This window comes from Patella vulgata, chromosome 9 (genome assembly GCF_932274485.2).
Source record: "Patella vulgata chromosome 9, xgPatVulg1.2, whole genome shotgun sequence".
NCBI lineage: Eukaryota > Metazoa > Mollusca > Gastropoda > Patellidae > Patella > Patella vulgata.
Window position 1 is genome coordinate 14,076,795 of NC_065887.2, and position 12,380 is coordinate 14,089,174.

The window sequence follows — 12,380 nt, forward strand, 5'->3', positions numbered from 1 at the left end:
GTAAACAAACGTCTTACTCACTGAGCCACCGTGGCTTCCAGAAAGAATTGGGGCTAAAAGTCCACTCAGGCTAATGAGAATGAGATGGGGTTTAACCTTCCATTTTCTGTACCAACTAGGCTAATGAAGACGAGCACATGCCATGCAGTGTGCTATGAGGGAAATTCTGCTGGGTTTCCAGTATGGGTTTCATGACAGCCTAATATGCCGGTCAAGTCCAAGGGCTATGGAAAATGACTGGAACTAGATCTAACCCATTGGTCATTTTGCACACCGGAAAAAAATAATGTATTTTTCAAAATCCAATTTTCAAACATGGCTAGGATCGACATGTGTCATGTAATTATAAAATTCTACTGCCTGTACAGAATAATGCACACGTATAGAGGCCACATAATCTCAAGATTGGTGTTATAGAATTGTAGTTGTCAACAGATTATAGGGAGTGTTGTGTTGATAATTGATATCAGATTCTAAATGTCAAGGCTGTCTGGCGGTTTTGAAAATTAAACTGCCGCAAATGCAGTACTTGATTTTATATTTATGTTTCCCTGTTAATCTGATACCTTTGACTTATGAACCTAAGTCTTTTAATATGAAAATTTTGTCCTTAAATCAGACAAGCAATCATTACTCAAAACTAATGTTTAGTATCTATAGAAAGTGGTTAGACATTTTACAGTAGTCACTAATTAGCGAGAGAGAGAGAGAGAAATGGAGTTTAACATCCACTCGACACAAACTAGGTCATTTCGGGACTAACATATGGTTCAATTTTATTTCAATAATTCACTTGCGCGTAGGGGTCTTTAGCAGTGGGGGGGGGGAACCGGAGGACCCGGAGAAAACCCACGAGGTTGGACAAGCAACCTTACTCCTTGTCACGTACAACCGGGGAATCAAAACCACACCAGTTGATTCAATGACAGACCGTATGATACAGCGCGCACATGCTAACCATTCGGCCATCCAACCGCCACTCATTAATTAGCAGTTGTGTAATTAATTAGCTGTAAAAGATGTCACTTCTAATATCAACCACTATTGAATACACAAACGTAACCAACAGTGTGTACCATTCATTAGTCACAGTTTTAACACCTTATGAATACCTACTTAATGATTACTGCCCACCTGATTACTAACAATTACTAATTTTGATCTGTTTGTGACAAATATACTATTCAAAAAAAGTAGGGGATATTTGATTTTTAAGTGTTATTAAAGTCACCTTATGAAACTGACGAAGAAACAAATGACAAAATGAAATGAAGTTCACATTCATCGATTTATTCCAAATGATCGTTAGACTAAGTAAGGCACAGACTGACCATTATAAGGGTAAAATGATACCCGGGGTCAAACAGCAAAGTTACCACAGCATCACAACCAAGTCAGTAACGGGTAAATCCTCCTCTGTTTGCCAAACAAGCATTGATCCGACGTGGCATACTCCTAATGAGACGTCTAAGGTCATTTTGGTCCAGATTGTCCCATTCCTGTTGCAACGCAGCAGCAAGTTCTTGGACATTGGCTGGACGTTGTTGACATTGACGTAACCTCTGTCCAAGCATGTCCCAGACATGCTCGATGGGGGAGAGGTCGGGACTCAGTGCTGGCCAAGGCAATGTGGTGATGTTCTGTTGTTGGAGGTAACCTGTAACGATCCTGGCCCTGTGACATCTTGCGTTGTCATCCTGGAAGATGAAACGGCGGCCATGACGTCGTGCGAACGGCACAACATGGACTGCCAAGATGTTGTCCCGGTAGTACTGGCCTGTAACACGCCCTGCAACAACATGTAAAGCCGTTCTTCCAGCAACAGTGATGCCTCCCCACACCATAACAGAGCCACCCCCAAGTTGATCATGTCTGATGACGTTAACGTCTTGGAAGCGCTCGTTTCGACGACGCCACACCCTCCTACGTCTGTCCAAAAAATCAACAGTGAACCTTGACTCATCTGAAAACATCACATTGCTCCAGCATCGATTATCCCAGTGTTGACGATCCCTACACCAACGACGTCTTGCCTGAATGTGATGATCTCTCAAACAAGGGATCACGTGAGGACGTCGGGCGCGAAGGTGACCCCTATGCAGTCGATTCCGAATCGTCTGGCCACTTACTCTCACACCAGTGTCTGTTTGAAGACGAGCGCTGATCTGATTTGCTGTGATGACATGATTTCTCAAGGCCAAGGTACGGATAAATCGATCCTGGGCTTGAGTTGTCGCCCTTGGTCGACCTGAGCGTGGTCTGTCCTGTACAGATTGTGTATCACGGTATCTGGACCATAGCCTGCTTATGACAGACTGAGAAACATTCATCGTCCGTGCCACAACCGCCTGTGTTGTGCCGATCTGTAGCATGCCAAGGGCACGTAACCTTTCATTTTGGGCAAGCCGAAACTGATGTTTCCACCCTGGAATTCAATGCCACAATGACTGTAACATTCAAAGTCAGAGTCGTGCAAATCTTGGGTTGGACCCCCATGATGATCCCAAGCATCACCTGCATTCCATGCGGTAGCTATTGGTGCGTTTGGGCGTCACATGTAACTGGAAATGTTTCTTCTGTTAGGTTCTATAGTGACTTTTTTCGTAGTCATTTGCATATTTTAGTATTATGCCCCCAAAATCAAATATCCCCTACTTTTTTTGAATAGTATATTTAAGATATTTGTTCATAAGTCACAATATCATTTCTACAGTTATTTTTGTCTGTAATATCACCCCGGTGGAAGCGGACGTTAATAAAGCTATTTCATACACTCTACAGTGATTCTTACCCTGCCTCTGTCTGGATTAAGATTGGCATAGTTCATGAAATCAACACACCATGCTCTAGTTAACTGTAAAGGTTCTGTTGTAGCCCATTTAACAAATGATGTACTAGTAACCTCTGTTTGAGACAAAGATTCCTTACTAGATAAGTTTAATATTTTACATAGATATAGATATTCACTCTCCTTCTGTAATAAAAATATGTAGATAATCAGTTTCCTTCTGTGACATAAATTTATTAGTTATAAAATGCTTTAATATTATATGGAATGGTTCTCAATGTTTGTATCAATTTCATTTGGAATATTACAAGAAGTGAACGATTAAATTTAGGAATTATTTAAATACAAAGCTCTTCTTGGTCGGTATTTCAGAGAGAGAGAGAGAGAGAGAGAGAGAGAGAGAGCAATGGGGTTTAACGTCCACTCGACACAAACCAGGTCACTCTGGTACTAACACACGGTTCAACTTTATTTCAATTAGCTTTGCATGTCGGGGTCTTCAGCAGTGGGAGTAAACTGGAAAAAACCCACGAGGTTGGACATGCGACCCTACTCCATGTCACGCACAACCACGTAATCTAAACCAACCCCAGTTAAATCAATGACAGACCTTATGATACAGCGCACACCTAATCACTCGGTTGTTATTTCAATATGCTATGCAAAGCCAATTAGAGAGAGATTGCTCCAATGACTACACTCACATTGTAGCGACAAAATGAACTTCTATATAACGCCATATTACTGTAACCCAGGTATCATTTAATCTTGTGTATTTAGCTTAAATTTCTTTCACTTTCATACAAAATCAACTAATATGTACTTGTACAGTTTAAAGTTGACCATTTTAATTTTGATAATGAGTGTCCAGTTTATAAGCATTTAAAGGAGCTAAATCGCTAATATTTGGGACCTAGAAATTGACCCAAATGGGTCGCAATGCATATAATAATATAATCTGATTGTATATAAACTGTTTTACATTCAATTGTTTCCGTTTTGACTCTAATTTCAAATTAGTTATGTCCAGCAAAATACATCATGAGTCTCAACCGAATGGCAATTTCTAGCATCTGGTTATTCCAGTCAAATGCGCATGCTCTCCAGATAAAATATCTCGTCACCGTTTGACATGAGTTGTGGAATATGTCTAGCCTCGTTCTTTCTGGTCACATGTTACAAATGACGCTGACACGCACTATTGTACACGATTCGTGTACCAATGGTAAAATGTTTATTTTGTCTTAAATATTGGATATCAGAAGCCTACCTTTTCCCAGTAAGATCACAAAATCAATGTTGATTTGAATTGACAAATAATTCGTGTTTTCAACCGGTAAGACTTTGGATGATACTGAGTTAGAGACTTAGCTACTTTAATTTCCCGAATGTGAAAGATATGAATCCCAGGGTATATTCGATATTTATCAAATCAAGAATAGAAATAAAAATTTATGAGTTGACAGTGAAAAATAATATCTATATATAACCTACTTGATTTTCCGGAAGTGTTGTTTTAAACAGGTGAAGTTTTAATAAAACTGCTATCCTTATAAATGGTAGAATATGTTCCTGTAGACTCATAGCTACACTCTGTGGGGACCAAACACTCTGACAAATCTTAGAAAAAAATGAACAAACTCTGTACAGATTTTTTATTACAAATGAATTAACTTGTGGCAGGGCTGTCGTAACAGCATTATAGGCCCCTGGGAAAAGCAGAGCAATGGGGCCCCCATGTTCCTGAAGCAACGACTGCAAGTTTTACACGTCTGGACATTGCTAGATTGCTTTACAATTCCCAAACTTATTGCTACGATATCTCCCATTACTGCAGACACGTGAACAGCAGCGTTCAATCAGAAGTTGTGACACAAATCAAACATAGCAACCTCCACGGAAACCTTGACATTGAACAATCCTTGAACTTTGCAACACAAATGTCACAGGTAGACATTTTAGCTGGAAAGCGTAAACTTGTTATTCAGGATGATCGAAGAATCTGATAGGCTCACAAGCTCGGTGAATACCCAATCAAAATTAGTGCCTAAATATGCAGGGTACATGTATTACATGAAGGCCTTGATAAGATGTATGATTTAAAGTGAGATCAAGTCTTCTATTGAAGATGTGTGGCCCCTACCTACACAATCACTAATAGGAATAAATCAGAGGTGAATGCCATTGTCCACTTGTAACACAATAACAAACATTCATACATAGTATAGTATTTATCTATTGACATACATAGATTAAAATTGGGGCTCCTATGATCGTACCCAGCATGCCCATGCATTAAGATGGCCAAGACTACCGCTATACTAGGCTAAAACATACAAGAAGTGTATGTTTACTTGATCAGTTATCTGGTTTAATACTGGTTAAGGTTTGTTCAATGGAGATAGAGGTGGGCCTATATCTTACTGTTCGATCTTGTTCAATGAAGAAATGGGTGGGCCATTATTACTGGTATTTTTTACTTTTTAGGTTTATCTATACAGAGACAAAAACTGAAATGGTGTTCAAAACCCTACTCTGCACCAAACAGGCTAATGAAGAGCCGTCTCCACTTACTTTTAGGCATTTTCAAATTCCTAGTGCTAACAGTTCTTTTATTTGCCTGCCAACATCTACCCTGGTCCTTGGTTTTGCATTATCTGTATAGGCAGTGTCAGATTTAGCATGCAAACATATATTATTGATACTTACAGCAGGAAAAGAATGATCCATTTCTTCTTGTTCAAATAATCTGCTACAGTTTAATCTGGTTATAAGATGACTTAACATTCCTTCTAATGTTTCTACAGTAGCCTGTAAATATAACATGATACTATAACATTCCTAATGTTTTACAGTAGCCTGTAAATATAACAAGATAAATATAACATTCTTTCTAATGTTTCTACTGTGGACTGTACTTATAATATAATAATCCTGATGTTTCTACTGTGGACTGTAATTATAACATGATACATATAACTATCCTTATAATGTTTTTCTCTTTGTATTTCGACCTTCAATGTCCGTACAGCAATGGATCTTGATTGTTTTGTGCCATATATAACATAGGACAATCCCTCTGATCCCTGACATTTTGTTGGGCACAGTATTTTTATCGATATTTATAATACACATCTAGCACATGGCTAAAAACATCATATATTGGTTCATTCTGATATTTTGTCAGGTACATATATAGAATGGTTATTTCCAGGCCTGTCATTATGACATCATGTTTTTGCTGCACCACATACTTACATGTCTTCCCTTCTTTCTCCATGCTTCTCGTTCTTCAGCTCCGAATTTACAGATTATCACAGTTAGAGCCTGTACATATAACGCATTATATAACATCTGGACTAAAAACGTATAATGTTCTGTAATATATAAAATATAATATTTTAAGTAACAAGTGGTTATCATGCAAGATACGCCCACATTTCCCAAGAGATGGACAGAGAACAAGCTAAAAATAAAAGTGATCTTTCATACAATCAGGGGACATAAAATCAAGGAAGTTACATTCCGATACGCACCAGTAGTGCTGGCACGATATATCGTTGAATCTAGAACGTAAATATAATAGATAGTAGCTCTTGTAAAAATCAAAATGGCGGAAAACACAGTCGCAATAACAAATCCTTCAGCGAAATATAAATCTAAAGTTTGGTTAAACTTTGGGTTTTTAAAAGGTGACACAATGAAAGTTGTTTGTAGAATATGCAAAACTATTCTAAAATATTGTTGTAATACAACCAATCTCAGCACTCGCTTGACAAGAGACCATTGTGGCGACTGTCTAAGTTCGTCTGCTAAGATTAAGACGACGGCCAGTTCAACCTGTGGTGAAGTTCAAGCTTCATTAAAAACACAATCACATATTTAATTTGTTGTTTTATTGATAAATCTATGACCTAGTTATGAATCGCGATACGTATCGTATCGTGGCACATGAATCGCAATACGTATCGTATCGTGACTGCAGTCGCAATACCCAGCACTACGCACAAGTATCAACATGATCCCAGATTTTTAGGATATAAACATTAATTTTAAGTTTCATCAAAATTGGATAAAAATTGTGACCTGTAAAGTGTCCACAAACAAATTGTGAAGTGACATAGGCGACGACAATATACGACCACATGCAAATGTGGGCGTATAAAAATTTAAGTTTTCATAAAGAGTCTGTGATGCAACTCACTATTGTATATCTTTCCTTGTCATATAATTCACATTTTGAGAATCATGTAATTCATATTCCCAAGGAATACATTGTAGTTCATAATACAAAGGAATACACTGCAATTTACAATGTCAAGGAATACATTGTAAATCATATTCCTGAGTAATAAATTGTAATTCTTATTTCAGAAGAATACATTTCCAAGGTATAAACTATAATTGTAATCCATATTCCACCAAAATACATTGTAAACCATATTTCAAAGGAATACATTCTAATTCATAATTCAGCTGAATACAGTGTAATTCTTATTTCAAAGGAACATATATATTGTAATTCTAATTTCAAAAGGAACATACTTTTATTCATATTTCAAAAGGAATGTACTTTTATTCATATTTCAAAAGGAAAACATTGTAATTCATATTTCAAAAGGAAATCATAAACACTGTAATTCAATTCATAAGGGAGATACCTGACTGAAGAGTCTGGAAGGTAATTTTTTCAATTGAAAAGCTGACACAAATGATGACGTCACAATTCTGTTCATATCACATCTGTTTCAGGACAGACAGAACAGTGAACAGAATCAATTCTGTGCCATTGGTTTGTAATTCTTTAAATTCCAGAATGACAATCAAACACCCTTAGGAAGTATATTAGAAAGAAAACAACAGATACGTTCTATAATAGTACATGATAAAATAACAATTACCTTCTTTAATAGTAAATGGTAAAGTTAGGATGAACTGTATGAGAAGTGATGAAATATCTTTCAATAATAGCGGTACATCTTTCTGATACAGAGTTATACTGAATATAATAAAAAAAATTCAATTCAATTCAAAATAGTTCCTTAGTATCAGAGCTCTCATTCAGTCATATTTGCCTGTCTTGATGAACTGGCAGTAAAATTTACATACCATAAAATTACAATTTGATCAATTTAATATTCAAACTCAATAAATACAGCTAAATTAATGGTTTTTATGTGTAACAAGTGGTTGCCATACAAGATACGTCCACATTATGCAAGAGATGGATAAAAAACAAGCTAAACAAAACGATTTTACATACATCAGAGGCCATATTCCAGTAAGTTACAGTCCAATACACGCAGGTATCAAGAGGAACACAGATCTTTGAGATATAAATATATATTTTAAGTTTCATCAACATCGCGAAAAAAATCGTGACCTCTAGGCGTTCCACAACCTTGGTATTACATACTTTAACACTATTTCTGTACGTGGAGCGGCCATTTTGCCGGTCAATTTCGGTCTGATTTTCACGAAATTCGAACTCAACCATCTTTATGGTGTAAGGGTGATATATTTAATTGTCAAAAGCTAAAAACGTGAATTTCGTACAATCAGGGTCTAAATCCAGGCAGTTACGGTACAATATGTGCAAATATCGAAAGGAACCAAGATCTTTGGGATATAAACATACTTTATAAGTTTCATCAAAATCAGATAACAACTGCGACCTCTAGAAGGTCCACAATCTAAAAATGCAACTTTCCGTACAATCAGGGGCCATAATCCAGAAAGTTACAGCCCGATATACACAATTGTCAGAATGAATATAAACATATATTTTAAGTTCATCAATATCGGATAAAAATTGTGACCTCTATATAAAAATGTAGGTGTATAAAAATTAAGCCATGAGAAATTTGATATTTTATGAAAAATACAAATCATGCATCATTGTGATGAAAGCAAAAGGTTATCCCATGTTTACATGGTTTTAAAGCATAACATGAATTTCAAAAGGTTCTACTGTATGACTAGCTCAACATTCAGAGAGAGAGAGAAATGGAGTTTAACGTCCACTCGACACAACCTAGGTCATTTCGGGACTAACATATGGTTTAATTTTATTTCAATAATTTGCTTGCGCGTAGGGGTCTTTAGCAGTGGGAGGAAACCGGAGGACCCGGAGAAAACCCACGAGGTTAGACAGGTGACCCTACTCCTCGTCACGTACAACCGGGGATTCGAAACCACACCAGTTGACTCAATGACAGACTTTGTGATACAGCGTGCACACGCTAACCATTCAGCCATCCAACCCCCCTAGCTCAAGATTATAGATAGCTGACAGTTTAAAGTATTTACAATAATTGTGGATAGACCAACCGATACTTAAAAAAACAAGAACCACATGTGACTACCCTATATTTGTATATATTGTAAATAAGAGTATTTTCAAGTATACTGACAGGGGCGGATCCAGGATATTTGGAAAGGGGGGGCGTACTTTGAGGGCGAAGCCCGAATTATGAACGCCGAAGGCGCGTAACAACTGCGGGGGGTTTGGGGGGCCTCCCCAAGAATTTTTTTTAAGATAAGACTCCATATATGCGATTTCCTGGCATCTGATCTTCAAATATTAAACACAACTCCCACCCTATTTTCAGTGTTTTTTGTCTGCAAAATCATCAGGAACAGATCGGTAGCCTACTGCCTGAAAAATTTCTAAAAGAAAGTCCGACTGAAGGAAATGCACGTGAGTTTTGAAGGAGGTAGTGATTTATGAAAGAAGGTTGCAAAATGCTTTTTCAAAGATGAGCGTGTTTTTTTTAGAATCTGGTCATGCTGATGCAGAAATCATGCTGCTCACAGAACTTTACCTGTCCCTTACCAAGGGCTCACTTACCAAGGGACAGCTAAATGACAGGTAAAGTTCTGTGAGGTAATGTATATCCATGATCGGTCAAATATGGTTATTTAAGTCACACAATATATAGAATATTTAATCCACTCCAAATAGTAAGAGAATAACGAATATAAAATCCCCTATAACTATTTAGGTATATCCTGTTGGATAAATTAGTCATACTTAGAGCCCCACCAATCTATAGACCGGTGATAATCTTTTGGGTCACATAGGTTTTGGGGCCTGCAGGCTGGTTGCGGGACCAAGATTAAAAATAAGTATCGCCTGAAATTGGGAGTCATCATTATTTTTTATTTGTCATTGATGAACTAGAAATTATTTTTTTAATGGGTTTGTTGTCCTCCGTCAGTCCATTTCCCTTTGTTTACATAGCGTTCATCCGGGCACTTCCGTAATTCTTCTCAGTTGAAACATGCCTTACATGGCGGCCGTTCTCCAGTGACGGCACACAACGTTAACGTTACGTCAATGGGAGTTACGTGACCACAATACACTCTAGTCAATATATACACCTCTATGGCTAGACACTACAAATTCGGATTTATATTAACCCTTTTTTCTACTCTTCGCAAATAAATGGACGAGAGATGATTGCGACTTTCGTTTTTCCGACATGATTAGGCTACCTGTCTGTAGGGCATCTGCGGCGCGTTGGTGACTTGACGTCAGCTGACCATTGCACGCGTGACAGATATCCGATTGCCGTAAGTAAGATCCTTTGTGGGATCACAGCGTGTACATATTCTCGCGCTAAAGCCAAGGAGTGTGGTCATGTTTTATATGAGAGTGAACGTGTAAAAAAGTTTGCTGCATTGGCTCGTTCGTTTTTCGTTTTTGGTCCGCAATTTTTAAAAAAATTTTACACCTTGCCGGAATAAGGGGGGGGGGGGGAGGGGCGTGCGCCGGGTGCACCCCCCCTTGGATCCGCGCCTGACTCAGCGCCATGGAAAACACATCACTTAGTTTTTCGTATAACAAAATGATCCTGTAAACATATCTTATTTATTTTGCTTCTTATTGTGAACAATATTCAAATGGGAACACATCAATAACAACACATTTGTACACTTATGGATGTTTAATCTGTAATCAACAGTACAGAGTCAGAGGGGTCAAAACCAAAAGTACGACACAGATGTAAGTATCGCGTGTGTCCTCCACGGACTCTTGCGCACGCTGTGCAGTGACGTCGCATGAAATTTACCAATGTTTGAAAGAAGGCCTGGGGCAAATTGTTCCATTCTTGGACAAGAGCAGCTTCTAAAGCAGCAATGGTGTGCATCTGTGGTCTCTGATACAGACGGCTTTCAATCTCATCCAAGACATGTTCTATCGGTGCCATGTCCGGAGACATGGCTGGCCAGTCCAAGACATTGATGTTGTTAGCAGCCAGGTAGTCTATACTAAAACGGGCGGTATGCGGACATCTATTATCCTGTTGGAAGTGCTGAAGTTGTGGGTGCGCTCGAAACATCGGAACAACAATTGGTTGCAAGACATCATCACTGTAGGCTACAGCATTAACGCGACCCCTGCAAATGTGTAGGGCGGTCCAATGATGAAATGTGAAGCCTCCCCACACCATTACACTACCCCCACCCCACCGATTCGTTTCGAAGACGCAGCAGTCTGCAAGACGTTCCCCAAGACGTCTCCACACACGTTGACGGCCATCAGCGTGATAAAGATGAAAGCGACTCTCATCACCGAAGAGCACACTTTGCCAGTCTACTCTTCTCCATGTCTGGTGTCCTTGAGCCCATATCAAACGCCGCTGATGGTGATGATCCCTGAGGATAGCTCCAACATAAGGTCGTCGTGCACGGAGTCCTACTTCTCTTAGACGTCTTACGGTGTTGGCACTTACTGGTCCTTGTCTTCCGACGACTGCTGCACCTGTTTGAGTCACTTGGCGGAATCTGTCATGTAGCGGTCTTGAGCCTGGGTTGTAACGCGTTGTGGACCAGGACGTTGAGGGTCACGTGTTGATCCAGTAACTCGAACACGTTCCACCAACCTTACAATAGTGGACTGATGACAATTGAAGTGTCTGGCAATAGCATGTGTAGACATGCCAGCCCTGGACATTCCCATGGCTTCATTCCGTTGATTTTCAGTAAGTCTCGGCATCTCTAGCTCGATTCCTTCACACGTCCAACAACAAATTACGACAGATTGACGTTTCACAGTTCATGTACTGCACATGCTTTTAAAGGGCTCACACACAATGCTGCACGTGAATATTGGGTTTTTCATGTGCATCTCGTGCAATTTTTTTTTTTGCACACAGGCCGATATATTTTGCATTTGGGAGCATTGTGTGAAACAATAGTTCATAGTATTGCATAATATTATACATACAAAACCACCTAGTAATAAAATATTTGGGAAAAAAAAGTGATGCGTTTTCCATGGCGCTCAGTATATTATGATTTACCTTGACGATTCTGCTGTTAAATTAATACCAGTAATATGTGTCCATAGATCTGTATAAGGTGTTGGTGCTAATGTTATCAGCTTACTGTGTAGACTTAATACATGTAATAATGGTACTGTAATTATAAAAACATAGTCAAATTTAAACACATTCTTTTACTGCCATATGTTGAAACTTTTCAACATAAAGTTTTATCCTTACAGTCTCATTTAATTCAAAAAATATTTTTTATAATTATATATTTAAAAAATATTTTTTATAACTATTTATTTAAAAAATATTTT

General features: G+C 38.4%; 1 protein-coding gene across 2 annotated transcripts in view; it reads right to left on the minus strand.

Moving 5' to 3' along the window:
- The window catches only part of LOC126831898 (E3 ubiquitin-protein ligase UBR3), a 48,607-nt gene that overhangs the window by 5,863 nt on the left and 30,364 nt on the right, over positions 1 to 12,380 (minus strand). The window contains exons 29-34 of one of the 2 annotated variants that reach the window (XM_050562551.2): positions 12,097 to 12,211; positions 7,690 to 7,787; positions 6,047 to 6,165; positions 5,498 to 5,599; positions 4,283 to 4,408; positions 2,792 to 2,974 (exon numbers count right to left, since the gene is read on the minus strand). In XM_050562551.2, the coding sequence (XP_050418508.1) occupies positions 2,792 to 2,974; positions 4,283 to 4,408; positions 5,498 to 5,599; positions 6,047 to 6,165; positions 7,690 to 7,787; positions 12,097 to 12,211 (743 nt within the window). Of the gene's footprint in view, positions 1 to 2,791; positions 2,975 to 4,282; positions 4,409 to 5,497; positions 5,600 to 6,046; positions 6,166 to 7,689; positions 10,503 to 12,096; positions 12,212 to 12,380 lie in introns of those variants that run through there. The other variant, XM_050562552.2, reaches the window with a different exon arrangement.